The 14,546-nt window shown below is 37.4% G+C and overlaps 2 protein-coding genes across 3 annotated transcripts; both read left to right on the forward strand.

The window, feature by feature from the left end:
• Positions 1-1,552: 1,552 nt before the first annotated feature.
• On the forward strand, positions 1,553-8,168 carry LOC137710696 (glutamate--cysteine ligase, chloroplastic). Of its 2 annotated transcripts, none has more exons than XM_068449797.2 (16): positions 1,553-1,882; positions 2,862-3,207; positions 3,378-3,528; positions 3,716-3,823; positions 3,990-4,082; positions 4,510-4,593; positions 4,762-4,830; positions 4,907-4,977; positions 5,094-5,162; positions 5,878-5,971; positions 6,080-6,169; positions 6,257-6,337; positions 6,633-6,725; positions 7,346-7,426; positions 7,515-7,584; positions 7,775-8,168. In XM_068449797.2, exons 2-16 carry the CDS (start codon positions 2,870-2,872, stop codon positions 7,861-7,863), a joined length of 1,581 nt encoding a protein of 526 aa, XP_068305898.2. In that variant the 5' UTR covers positions 1,553-1,882; positions 2,862-2,869; the 3' UTR covers positions 7,864-8,168. The 2 variants fall into 2 exon arrangements, 1 of the variants encoding a protein (XP_068305898.2); XR_011065002.2 differs by having other exon boundaries at positions 1,745-1,882; positions 7,343-7,426.
• A 1,018-nt stretch (positions 8,169-9,186) lies between these two features.
• LOC137709896 (cation/H(+) antiporter 2-like) lies at positions 9,187-12,862 on the forward strand. The gene is made up of 4 exons (XM_068448877.2): positions 9,187-9,513; positions 9,784-10,779; positions 11,108-12,045; positions 12,469-12,862. Exons 1-4 carry the CDS (start codon positions 9,361-9,363, stop codon positions 12,749-12,751), a joined length of 2,370 nt encoding a protein of 789 aa, XP_068304978.1. The 5' UTR covers positions 9,187-9,360; the 3' UTR covers positions 12,752-12,862.
• The last annotated feature ends 1,684 nt before the right edge of the window (positions 12,863-14,546 follow it).

Consider the following 14,546-nt stretch of genomic DNA (forward strand, 5'->3'; position numbering starts at 1 on the left):
CAAAACACCAAGTGAAATAGATCAAACAAATCAAATAGCTCCACCCTACACACGTATATCCAAAAGGGGTAGCACACCAAAACGAAAATTAAAATCAAGCAACCCTCCTAGAGACAACTAGCAAACTCTCTTAAAGAGAGAAATCAAAATTGAACTCCAAGACAATTCCTAAAAAATATTAAATAGAAACAAAATAAAAGGGTAAAATCATGTTGCCACTCCACATGCTCAAGACATCAGAGAGCCATATTACCGCAGTTGCTAAATCCATGGTGTCATATTGGCTAAACCTGGTCCCGATGCAATCAGACATCTTTAATGGTTTTCAGTTTCAGCCTTATATCGAATGTGGTGATTGAATTCAAAACCTTGTGGTTGCTATGTGTGTGGGCCAAAAGATGATGACTACAACGTTTCAATACAACAATTTTACATCAAACAAAGTAAATGAAAAGGAAGAGATCAAGAATGACTTTCAGAAGATTGTCGCCGATCCTAAAGCCGAAGGCAAGGATTGGCGACAGAAAATTTTTTTTCTTTGGTTTTTCCTGTAGACGGCCAGAGTTTTCAATAACTTGCAAAGTAGGCTTTTATTCTCTATTTTTTCCCTTGAATGGCATAAAGTAGTTACCAAATATTTGTGGGTATGTGTACATTTTGCAATGGAGTGTTGATAAACGTCCCACTTACTGTCTTATCTACCGAATCACTTTTTAATAAAAAATTTAACACCAAGAATTACCCTTTGAACTCGATGAGATCCTCATCTATCAAGCTCTTATTCCTCGATAAATCATCGTCGTCCGCCGCCTCCACATACCCTTCAAGCGAAACCTGCTTCTTCTCTTTCGAATTCATACAAGAAACCGACAAGATCCTTCTGTTCACCATCTCTCTACAACTATCTCAATTCCTTTAAATAAATATTTTCTTCATTTTTTTAATCTTCTAGTTTAATTATGTATAGTAGTTGTTCAGAATTCTTCTAGTTTAATCATATATAATAGTTGTTCAAACATTTTACTAATGAGATAATTATTTAAACAATTGAAAAATGAAAAATAAAAAAATTTGTATATGTTTTAGAAGTTATTTAAAAATAATAGTAGGCGAAGAAAATAATAAATTTTTGTAATGGGTGAAACAATAATGCTCGAGAAAATAGAACAACGAGGTAGGAGTACAAGTTGAGAATGCCAACTTAGGACAAACGGACCAAAATAAGGACTTGGTTCAGTTCTCTCCGAAACACTCTGGACTAAAAAAATCTCAGATGTTCATGTAAAAGAATGAGGACCGTCTATGGATCCTCTTTGTGAGGATTTTAAGGATTCTTGAATTACATCCGTTCATCGTACATCATGCGGTTAGTTTTTATCAGGTACCGTTTATATTTAACTTTAAATAAAAAAATTTATAATAATTTTTAACCCATAATATACGATAAACGAATGCGATTGAAAGGATTTCCGGAATTCTCGAGAATCCTCATTCCACGTAAAATCGGGTGGCTCAAAGTTTTATTTATTTTTAATTGGCTCCAAACGACATCGTGTCTCTCAGCCACGGCGCGTGCTTTCCACCCCTTCCGCTCTGTCCCTCGTCCCCAAAACTTTGTTTCGCACATTATTACTTGAACGGCTGTCAATGTATGGTATTAAGAGTCCAGAGAGAACAAATCCGTAGAGGATCCGAACCACTTTGAGCCCCGCTGCTATATAATTTGTCATCTAAGTACACTTGCTTGCGATTCCTTTTCATCAGCAGCAAACAGGAGCCAGTTTCTCTCTCTATTGAATTTCTCTCTCTATCTGAGAGCCATCCTCAGAAGCTTCTTGCAGAGTCCTAGATTTGAATTGCGACTGTATTGTCAGATTTCCAGGTAAATCCTCCAATGAATTTACTTTTATCTGATAATTTACTTTTGGAGTAATTTAACACTACCTGCAGTTGCCAAGTTTTGATCTTAGGAGCCTCAGTTTTGAAGTTTGATTGTGTTAATTACGGTGGGAGGTTGCATCTTGCATGCACAGTTTCTGGGTTTCGATTGATTTGATTCAATTAACATTTCAAACGTTAAATGTTTGATTTTCAGTTTTGATATCCTGTGATAATGCTGTTTGTGTTATTGTTTTTATGGGGTTTTTTTTATTTGTATGTATTTGTTTTGTTGGGCCATTCAATTATACAGTTTTGCACCTTTTGTTATGCGTGGAGTGTAGTAGCTGTGGTTGAATATTCTAATTTGTTAGTGGGGGTTATAAAGTTTTGATTTTTTAAGGGAAAGAACGCATGTGTGGAAGGAGAATCGAAATTATTAATGACATCGGTTTTTGACACTTAGTATTATGTTTCGGTGCTGTTCATCTTCACTAGAAAGTGGGAAGTTATAGGTTCGATTCCTGGGGGATGGCGAGTTCGACACCAAATTATTATGGCAGGCCTATGTGTGGTCTTCACGTAAATATATTGTTTGTATTTTTTTAATAAACGACAATATCTACACTAGGGGGTAGGGGAGTGAGCTAAAGCCTCACAATGGGCTAGCAATAACATGGTTCAAATTTTCCTTTGGGTAGAATTGAACCTAAGGCCTCTCACTTACAAATGAAAAGGAATACCACTAGACCGTAGTACTATGTGACATATATTGTTTGTATTAAAAATAAATAAAAATATCATTGGTTTTAAACTTTTAAGAAGGCTGAGCTTTGACATGGAAATTCAATGCAAGAAGTATATCATTTAGATAGGCCTTTACTAGGAGAGGGCAACAGTAGGTCTCTGGGTGGCTAAATTTTATCTGATTCCCTTGAATTTGTAAAGTATAGTTGACTGAGAGGTTGCATACGATTTTCCAGGGGCGGCCATGGTACTCCTTTCACAGACGGGTTCATCATACTGCATCCGTACTGAGCTATTTCGGTATAAATCTGGACAAACTGTGGTTTTCAGTAGGGCAAACAATATAGAGGCGTCCAAGTTGAAAGAAAATTCCATTGGCTTCTCTTCTGTGTCATATTCTTCTTCTAGGAAGACACAGATTTTGCATATAGACAATGCAGGAGTAGGACAGAAACGAGGGCAGAGTGTGATAGTTGCTGCCAGTCCTCCAACAGAAGATGCAGTAATTGCTACTGAGCCACTAACGAAAGAGGATCTTGTAGCATATCTTTTCTCTGGATGCAAGTCTAAGGAAAAATGGAGGTATTTATTGCCTTATTTACAGTAGTGGTTTTGTTATGCGATTGTTGTTAATTCAATGTGGATTGAAAGTCAGTGAGGATACAGAGTGTTATTTCTGTATATCTCCCTCTATTACCCAGTTTGTTGGATAACTAGTCATAGGTGAAAATTCACACTTGCTCAATCCTCAGAATTGGCACAGAGCACGAGAAATTTGGTTTTGAGCTAAAGACCTTACGTCCTATAAAATATGAACAAATAGCCGAGTTACTTAATGTTATTTCCGAGAGATTTGATTGGGAAAAAGTTATGGAAGGCGACAAAATTATTGGACTCAAACAGGTATTCTTCTTCTATTCTTCAACTTTAGATGATGCTCATAATTTGTTTTACTTCCCTTGATTATCTGTCATACGGAAGTTAATATTCCGTAACCCTTTGTAACTCATGCATCCTCATATTTCCATTTGAAATTAGTTATCATGAAACCCTTGTCATTTGAAAAAAAATATATGACATTATGGGACAGGGTAAGCAAAGCATATCACTGGAGCCTGGAGGTCAATTTGAACTTAGTGGCGCACCTCTTGCGACACTGCATCAAACTTGTGCTGAAGTCAATTCGCACCTTTATCAGGTCAGAAAAAACAACAGTACTTTACAATGAAGTGCAAAGTATTGTCATATTTCATGCATAAATTGATTTTAAGTAAAGTCTAGTTGACAAATGAAGTTTCTATTTGTTGTTTTTATTGTTGTTTTGTATTTGGTGAGTAAATTTGTTCTCTATTAACTTTTATTAGGTCAAAGCAATTACAGAGGAAATGGGAATCGGATTTCTTGGAATTGGTTTTCAGCCCAAATGGGGACTTAAGGACATACCTATTATGCCCAAGGTATTTTTGAATCCTCTTCTCAACCATATGGCAATGCACGAACCCATCTTTTGTTTAGATTGGAAATTGAGATGCACAGCCGCACAGTTGCTGAAGCATTCCTCTTTATTCCACTTTACTGGTTATTGGAAGGCTATAGAAGGGTTGCAGCTTTATTTGATGGATAATTTTTAATCATTTTCTTGAAACAACCTCTTATTAGTTTTATAATGAGAAAAGGAACACCAAAGCACATCACTCTTCTAAAGTAATTCTTGTCATTAGATGAGTAACTCTTGTCATTAGATGCTAATATCAAATGCTGCTTTTGAAATTTCATCCTGTATTTACTTCTTGTCCCAATTTGGTCTAATAAAAGCTTTAATAATGTCACTTTTCATTGCTTTTATATAGTTTGGTTGCATGCTGATTGAGAATTTTGGTTCAGGGAAGATATGATATTATGAGAAATTACATGCCAAAAGTTGGCACCCTTGGACTTGATATGATGTTCAGAACTTGCACTGTACAGGTAAGATCTTTGTTACTAATCTAATCAGGTACTTTTGATGAATACTTCTTACGCTAGTTATGTTTCATAATCTGGTATTCCATTGATTTTGGTGAGGAATCAAATATTTGTAGCTCATGCAAATCCTTTCTCCCCCTCCCCCCCCCCTCCCCCCAACCAACTTTTTAGGTTAATCTGGACTTCAGTTCTGAAGCAGACATGATAAGGAAATTTCGTGCTGGTCTTGCCTTGCAGCCTGTGAGGAATTGTGGTATCTTGTTTTGATGTAAAATTGTTACTTATGTGGTATCTAACCTCTCAACAAATGAAACAGATAGCAACAGCTCTATTCGCAAATTCACCTTTCACTGAAGGAAAGCCAAATGGTTTTCTAAGCATGAGAAGGTTTCTATTGTTCTCATGTTCTTGTCGTATATATGCTATTAAAATTTTCTGTGGTGTCCGTATTGTTTTTCGTTGAGACTTGGCATCTCTATTGATTTTTCTACATGTTGGAACAGCCAAATTTGGACTGATACGGACAATAATCGCGCTGGCATGCTTCCTTTTGTTTTTGATGACTCTTTTGGGTAAGGCTTTTACTTGTACTTTAAGAATTAGTACTTGCTTTTTGTGGCTAGAATTTTGTACTTCAGAATCCAAATATTTGATGATAGATGACATCACTTAGCATAGAAAGTTCAGTGTCTGTTAAGAAACAGGTCCTTGATCTCCCTGTTATGCCTTATCTGCTTTTTTGTTTGTTCATTAATGTGCTATTCTTAAAAATATCAGCCAAACAAATCAAAACCTGATGTGAGAACATTCTCTGATGTTTGGTCTGCGTGCAATTTTGGTCTTTGGATATACAACTTTTGGCTGTTTACCAAAGTATAGTCTCGTTGGTCATACTTTCTATCACTGCTCTATTTGGATGCTAAAAACGGAGTTATGTCTGGTTTGTGTTTGGTTAATGATTTTTTTTATATGAATGGTTTTGTATGGAGAATTGAAATATGGAGTACATGAATGGTATAATGAATTTAGAATGGTTCTAGATGATATATAAATATATATATGTGTGTGTATATATATATATATTCACTTAACTTCTATCGTCTATACTATTTAGCTCCGCACATAGTGTGTAATGCTTGAATTGATTTCCAGTTGTAACTTTAGTGGCCATTTTTGTGTGGTCATTGCTTACTGAAGGCTTATTCGCCGTTCGAAGTTGTACAATTATCTATTAATGATTCAATTATTTTTATATGTATTGTTTATTTTATATTATTTGATATGCAGGTTTGAGCAGTATGTAGATTATGCTCTTGATGTTCCCATGTACTTTGTTTATCGGAACAAGAAGTATATCGATTGCACTGGAATGACCTTCCGGGTTTCTATCTTTCCTTTACGGTCTTGTAATTTGAGGCTTTCTTCTGTAGTTATCTTTGTTTGAAGCTACTAATTTTTTGAAGACATTGGTATTGTTATCTCCATACAGGACTTTTTGGCAGGGAAGCTTCCTTGCATTCCGGGTGAATTGCCAACCCTGAACGATTGGGAGAATCATTTGACAACTATATTCCCTGAGGTTGATGCTAGCATCAAATAATCAAATTACCTCCTCATGTTTTCGAATGCTGTTCCCTAATTATATGATATTTATTTTTTCATTCAGGTCAGGCTAAAAAGATACTTGGAGATGAGGGGTGCTGATGGAGGGCCTTGGAGGAGATTATGTGCTTTGCCCGCATTTTGGGTAAGTGACACTTTATACATAACTAGTTAATCTGAACTTATATGCAAGTCACAGGTGTACATTTTAAATATTTCACTTTTTATTAACATTATCTTCTCTTAATTACGTACAGATAGAACAAATAATTATCATCTTATATCTACCGGTGTTTCTTTTTTTATCCTCTGTGTCTCATGTGTTGTCTGTGAAATGCTAAAACATCTCTGAATGACAGCTATCTAGCTTCTGCAGGTTATGCTATTAACTACTAATAGCCAGCAACATAAGCTGATTGTGATTTTGTCTCAAACTTCAGGTAGGTATTTTGTACGACGAGGTTTCCTTACAAAATGTGTTAGACCTTACAGCTGATTGGACCCCTGAAGAAAGACAGATGCTGAGAAATAAGGTGATCCTATACAACAAAGCCCATTTGTTTGTCTTAATGAAAAGAAAGTATAGAACTCCTTTTCATTTATCTTTGCATGCAAGAATTCAAACTTGTGTCATCTGAGCTCTATTCTAGACATTATGTGCGTTTGAAAAAGATGAGAAAAAATCACCCTGGGGAGTGGTTGACACTTGCACATACGGCATATGCTGTCAGGTTGCTAGTTTTTTGCACTTGTTTGTAATTTGTTTTATGCCACTTTTGGGGCCTAGGAAGAGACATTTGGTGCTGGAATGGAATCACAATGTGGGCAGCCAGGGAAATTAGACGGCCTAGCCATTGTGGTCAAAGTCCAGCTATAGGGATCTAGTGATATGTTTTACTAATTTCTTTCTCGTTTGCTAATCTTCTGAACCTGTGACCAACCTTCTGTCTTTCTGTTTTCTCCTAATAAAATCAATAGCGAAATTGCACGGCTTTAGAATTTGCTTGTTTAGCTTTCCTTCAAATCTATATTTATTTATGAAGTTTGAACTACAGGATAAATTTCATACTTCTGTTCTTTATTAGAGATAAACCTCTTACATTTCTAAACAGTGATTAATTTGCAAACCTAATTGTAAAGTTACTTTTAGTAGGTCCCCATAACTGGTCTAAAGACGCCATTTCGGGATGGATTGCTCAAGCATGTAGCTCAAGATGTTGTAAAGTTGGCAAGGGTAAATTGTGCTTCTCTCCGTGCTCTCTTTAAGTTTTTGTGAGCCTTTGTCTGTGCATGACCAGATTATGGCATCCTTTCTTCTACAGGATGGCCTGGAAAGACGAGGCTTCAAAGAAACAGGATTCTTGAATGAGGTGGCGGAGGTGGTTAGAACTGGTATGTAATGGGGAGTTCCTCTCGTATCTCTTTTGTTTTTCTATTTTCCCATATGATCGCGCTGTTGCACCATCTCTTTCGAAAAGCCAAGCCAACTTTCTATTATCGACCATGATGTGCACTATAGTTTCTATAGGTTTTCCTTTTCGGGGGAATATGGTGTTTACGTCGAACGTTAATTATATTGCAGGTGTAACACCAGCTGAGAAGCTTTTGGAATTGTACAATGGGAAATGGGGACAACAGATGGACCCTGTTTTCGAGGAGCTACTCTACTGAGGCACGAGGCGGCTTCAGCGGCGTCATTTTGTGTGTAAACCTTTTCAAATTTTCAGGTGTAATCCTATTTTCCATTTTAGCTGCTTTCAGTTTGTGCCTTCTACAGAGGAATAATTTGTGATGTAAATCTTAGGCATGGAGTAGACGTTTACTTTGGACCGAACATTGTCAAATCATTGTTCCGGTTTAGTCTTGGAAGGTTAAAATAATTCAAACTTGTTGAGATGAATCCATTTGAACAACCTAATGATATTTTGTGGGAGAGAGTGAACACAAGTTCATCTTTGTTTCATCCCACTTGAATAGATATGTTATTTGTTTTTCTTACATGCGAAGTTTGAAACTAGAAGAATTCGAACTTGGGTGCAGGGAGGCGTACTCATTATCCTGATGAACAAACCTAAGTCATGTATATAGTTATGCTATTCAGTGTGGTAAAAGTGGCAATGTCTCATGTCATGGTAGATAGTTCGATGCAGTGTTAAACTAGACACGCTTAACCACTTGAGCTCCGCTCCAAGCTCATTGCTTACGACGATGCATTTGTCGAGCTCTGGCATTATCAATCGAAAAGAAGAGGGTGGTTGTACGTGACAGGGGAAGAAGAAACAACCCTGATGTTAAATTCTAATCTGCGTATTATTGATGTTATTAATTCATATATTACAGTAAGTAAATGTAAATTATATTTTTTTAACAAAGACCAATTCATTAAGATAATTAGAAACTACAAGAAGAAAAGGGTCCAGGAAAGACTCCAGGACCCCAGCAGCTAAGCAAAGACCCCCATAAGGGAATTCCGGCCCTAAGGTTGGGTAAGAAGACCAGCAGCATAGCTCGAGTCGCCAGCCAAATGGACTAGTTCATTTGTTCTTAAATACTACATGCTGCTGAATGTGATTTTCTTTACAATCCCAGGTTAGTTTATCGTACGATGAAGTTTTCCCACAAAATGTGCTAGATATGATAGCTGATTGGACCGCCGAAGAAAGACAGATGTTGAGAGATAAGGTGATGTCAAATTCTGAACGAAGCTCATTCGTCTGCGATGGTTAATAAGCGATAATATGAAACTTAAAATTTTGGATGATTGTATCTAATAGTACATGTCCAGGATTGTGTTCTAAGTTTTCTTTCTTACCTGTTTGTGCTGTCTTGGGGTTAAAATGTTGTACCAAACTAATTTTATACTGTATAACTTTGGGCTAGGAAAAAGGAGACCAGCTTGACTATGTCAAATTTACTAGACATCTGGAAATGACGACACGTGGCATATTAAACGATAAAAAAAAAAAAAAAAAAAATCCTCTCTCTCTCCTCTGGCCGTGGGAGAGGAATAATTTTTTTCATTGCATAACCTCTTTCCTCACAACCATAACCTCTTTGTTGCATCTCTGACAACAAAACAAATCTGCAGGTCTTTTGTCTCCTCCTCCGATCCATATACAATATTTCTGAGCATATTCATTTACGTTAATTTCCATACTCGTCACAAAAATGGAGGCTACTCACAAATTCGTATGCCAAGACGATTTGGTCAACCCTCTATCCTCCATGGGCATGCAAGTAGCTTGCATCCTTGTCATCTCACATTTCTTTCACATTCTTCTCAAGGCCTTGGGACAGCCAGGCCCCATTGCTCAGATTCTTGTAAGTATATCATTTTCCTCATCTGCAAATACATTTGTCGGTCCGAATCGTTCATCGAGGGTATTAATGTTCGAACTTGGGATTTGGATTATAGTCTCATAACATACGTAACATGTTAAATTAACTCGCATACATATGTTATATCAGGCTAGTTTGGTTTGTTAATAGAAATCATCGGTCGCAATTAACATGTGATTTTGGTTGGTCGTCTCATAACAAAATATGTCAAATTAACTCGCATGTACATGCTATTTTGTTTTATATATTCAGGCTGGTTTGGTGTTGGGTCCGTCTGGGTTGTCTAATATTTCTGAAATAAAAGAATTCTTCTTTCAAGCTTCTGCTGCAGAATACTACGAGATGTTCGGGTTCTTCTGCCGGATTCTCTTCATGTTCCTATTCGGTTTGGAGATAGACATTGCTTATATACGCCACAACCTACGCATTGTGTGTATCGTTGCCTACGGTGGTGCCTCAGTAGGCGGCATTTTTGGCCTTGTTGCCTCCTTCTTTATCTCCAAGCACTTAATGGCTGAAAATGCCAAACTGAACGCTAGTTTCGTTTTTTGCATCATGTTACTTGTAGCGTACACATCTTCACCAGTTGTCAATCGCTTAGGAGCAGAGTTAAGGTTTTCAACTTCTGACATTGGTCGCTTGGCAGCATCTGCAGCCATGGTCGTCGAACTTACCTGCTTACTTGTTTTCAATTTGATCATCGCGTTCTCAAAAGTTACTAATATACGGGATGGCTTCTTGATCCTCCTAGGCATGGTTCCAATACTTTTTGGGTTCAAGTACTTGGCAGTCTGGTTGAACAAACGAACCAATAAGCAAAAGTACCTCAGAAACCCCGAGGTGTTTCTCATTTTATCTATTCTAATAGCTGGTTCAATGATCATTGAAATGCGCATGTTTAACAGTGTGATAGCTTGTTTTGTTGCCGGCATGGTGTTCCCCAAGGAAGGCAAAACGGCAAGAACTTTGTTGCACAAACTTACTTACTCTGTCCACAACTTTGTACTCCCAGTTTACTTCGGCTATATTGGCTTCCAATTTGATGCGAGTCATTTGAAAAGCTGGAGAAATGTACTGATTGTGTTCATACTTGTGCTGTTGAGCCTCAGTAGCAAGATTGGTGGAACTCTTGCGGTTTGCCACTATTTGAAGATTCCACCAAATGAGGGGCTTTTCCTTGGTTTTGTCTTGAGCTTGAAGGGACATGCTGATATCTTGTTTGTTGGCAGCGCCTCAAAGGCACTAGTTGTAAGGTTCTTAACTTCGATTACGTTGTTTGGAAATTTTTATTGCACATTCAACTGCAAAAGACTAATCTTGCATATATCAGTAACATGTTTAATGACTACATTGCTGATCCCATCTTTCAAACGGCCGAGAGGAAACTTTAATAACGCTACTTATACCACATTCACTAGTCATCTCGAATAACAGACACGAGACACGGCTATTCAAATGAGTTGGTTGTTTCGTACGTGTGGTGTAAGTAGTTTTATTTGCAGATTTCATGCACCAATTCCATGCATCCTTACCTAAATTAATTGGGTATTAAATTTTCATTTTTCTATTGTTTCAGACTTGGAACCCGACGGCTTACAACTTGTTACTAATGACAATAGTGATTAACACCGTAATATCAGGGCCAGTTGTGGCTTTGTTAATGAAAAGAGAAGAAAGACTCTTCACTCATACACACACATCCCTTGGCTTTGAGCTGGAAAAGCCCGATCAGAGTGAGCTTCGACTGCTGGCCTGTGTGTACGGCCCTCGCCACATGTCAGCAATACTCTCGGTCATCGCCTCAATGCGGGGCTCCCAAACAGCCTCCATCATGCCCTACATGGCCCACCTGATCGAGCTGAATCGGAAACGCCGCACCAACGTTTCGTATCACGAGCTGGAGGCCGACGAAATGAGCGACGAAGAAGAGTACGGTGGAAACGATGTGCTCGAAATCCACGCAGCTGTGGATGCCTTCACTGCTGAGACTCGAATACTAATCAACCTCAATAAGGCCGTCTCGACAGTGTCGAATTTGCATGAGGACGTGTGCAGCGCTGCCGAGGACTTGCGTGCGACTATCATTTTATTGCCCTTTCACAAGCATCAAAGAATCGACGGGAAAATGGAATCTGGAAAAGAGGCGGTGCGGACGACAAACCAAAAAATTCTTCGTCATGCTCCGAGTTCCGTTGGGATTATTGTCGAAAAGGGGCTTGCTGGGGCGCTAGGGTTTTCGCAGTTGTTCACGGTGGACGTTGTGCAACATGTTGCAACCCTCTTCTTTGGCGGACCGGATGACCGCGAGGCGATTGCTTGGAGTACAAGGATCGCGAATCATCCTAGAGTTAATTTGACAGTGATTAGGTTTCTGCCAGCAGAATCGTCGAATACGAGGAATATGAAGGTGGAGAATGAACTGGGGAATAATGACATTGAAGTTTTCATGGCTTTGTCGAGTTTAGAAACCGGGAATGACATTGACAATGCTTTTCTCAATGACTTTTATAATGGGTACGTACGACTCTTTCTTAATTAATTTGGATATGGAAGTCTAATATTTGTCACTTTATATGGGACATCTCATATCATTTTTTTGGTTGAAAACGGGGCTTATAGCCCAAACAAACAAAGCAAAAATAAGTCTAGGTGACATCCCAAGTTGATTCTCATAAACAAACATTTGAACAAGATGGAGGATTATCAAAATAGTGATTTCATAGGTGTAGAGCAAGACTATAGTTAGCTAAACTATTAGCTACAAATTCTTTTCTCTACATACATGTCGTAATTCGCATTGTCAAGATCTTAAAAGCAACTCTCGAAAAATAAAAATAATTGAGTCTCATATAATTTTAGGCAAAAGGTCTTAAATTAATTTAACAAATTTTGCAAATTTATATATTCTAAACATTTGTTTCTTAATTTGTTGGCTAGGTATGTGGCATCAGGTAAAGTTGGGTATGTTGAAAAGCAGGTGAACAATGGAGCAGAAACAGTGGCAGCTCTAAGAGACATAGGGGACTTGTATTCTCTTTTTATAGTAGGGAAGGGCGGACGAGGACACTCTCCATTGACAACTGAACTAAGTGACTGGGAAGAGTGCCCTGAATTGGGAACTGTTGGGGATCTCTTGGCTTCTTCGGATCTTAATATCAATGGTTCAATTTTGGTCGTTCAACAACATAGGAATTCTAAGAAAAACCTTATAGATGATTAGTTATAGTTAATTTATGTTCTTTAACTATATTATATAATATTGCGATTTAGTACTTCTTCAAATATTGTATATACAGAAATATAGATTTTGAATTTTGGTTGGGCGTTCCCATTTTTATGTCTTACCATTTTTCACTTACTGTTCGTTAGGATGATAGGAAATAATCTTGAAATTTGGACAAAATTTAGAATTTGTAAATTGATATGACCAATTCCCTAATTGAAGTTAAAAATGTATGGAATTAGAGGATTCGTTAATTAACTCATGCTTAAAATCAAATTAAATGCAAAAGCTAGATATGCGTATATTCAAAAACCAAATCCTTTACAAAATCTTCATGGCCTAAGGGTTGATATTGTTCCAAACAAAAGTGGAAGGATGATATGATAATACTCTTGAAGCTCTCTTTGGTTCCTAGAACTAACGTTATCACCTTTGAGGAAAAGACCTTCAAAGATGTAGCCTTCATTTGCTCTCCTTGCATTCTTCTAGGTGTGAGTAAGATCTCCAAAAGTCCCCATGATAGATGACCTCTACGTATCTTCACCAACCTTGATTCGAAAAAAAGATGAGATGACTATATATGAAGAGAGAATTGTGCTAGCACTCTCTCCTCATAGTAGCTAAGTTTTGTGGAGAGAATGAGAAGAATGGTGGCTTTCCTCCTTTTCTTTGCTCTCCAAAACCGCTAAGTTAGATGTATTTATAAAGTGGCTTATATAGGTGGGTCATTTGTGTGAAACCTTGGCCATTTTACTCCCCAAACCGGCCATTTAGCGTAGGTGGGTCTTTTGGGATCTCCCACTTAAGTTGTCATGCACAACTTGAGTTAAATACCCAATGGTCCTAGGAACCCGAAAATTACTTTTAAGGCTCAATACAATATCATATGTACATATAATTAATTAACTAATCTTAACCTACCCACACTAAGAGCATCTGCAATGGTGACCCTAAATGGAGTCTCTACAACCGTATAGTCCCTAAATATAGGGACAAATGACTTTCAATGGGCTAGAATTGAAGTCCTCAAATTATCTCAATACATAGGGACTCGCTGGATACCTCCTCAAAATTCTTAAATGTAAGGACTACAGATAGGGACTCAAATAGTGGACTCCATATTAATTTTGAATGGGAACGGTGCTGCTCTTTATGTTTTTTTTTCCTTATTTTTTGAACCCACCCAATTGGATTAACTTCTCATTTGCATTTTTTTTTTATAATTCTTGAAAAATCAATGGTAGAGATAGTTTTTTTTTATTTTTTATTTTTATTTGTTTCTTATCAATGGTTACAATATTTGAATGATATGAATAATAATTTTTTTTTAATATTTTAGTCCCTGCATTTAGGGATTATAGTATAAGGAATTTTCATTGTAGACAATATTCTTTTAGGGACTCGAATATTCCTCTAAAGCTCCTAAATGAGTCCTTAAAAGGTGGTGGTGGGAGTCCCCAAGTAGGGGCTCCTATTGGAGATGCTCTAATTAATTGACCTCACCATCTTCTTAAGTTTCCAAAGCCTTAAGCTTATCAGTGTGCAATCCATTAAGTTCTAATTAGCGAAGTATTGGGAGGATAGAACTCTTACTAATCAATTAAAACTATCTTTTATTTCTACCTTTAACAAGGATTAAGTATTGAAAATCAACATGGCTGCATATTCAAAACAAGTTGGAATGACAAAGCAAAGACATGACTAGGCCTGGATCCCTGACTAGTTGGAATGACATTCAAAACAAGTTATTGGTGAAGTTCTTTTCAACTCAGAAGACTAATGAACTGAAAGA

The sequence above is a fragment of the Pyrus communis genome, chromosome 6 (genome assembly GCF_041283825.1).
Source record: "Pyrus communis isolate YQ-2024b chromosome 6, ASM4128382v1, whole genome shotgun sequence".
Taxonomy (NCBI): domain Eukaryota; kingdom Viridiplantae; phylum Streptophyta; class Magnoliopsida; order Rosales; family Rosaceae; genus Pyrus; species Pyrus communis.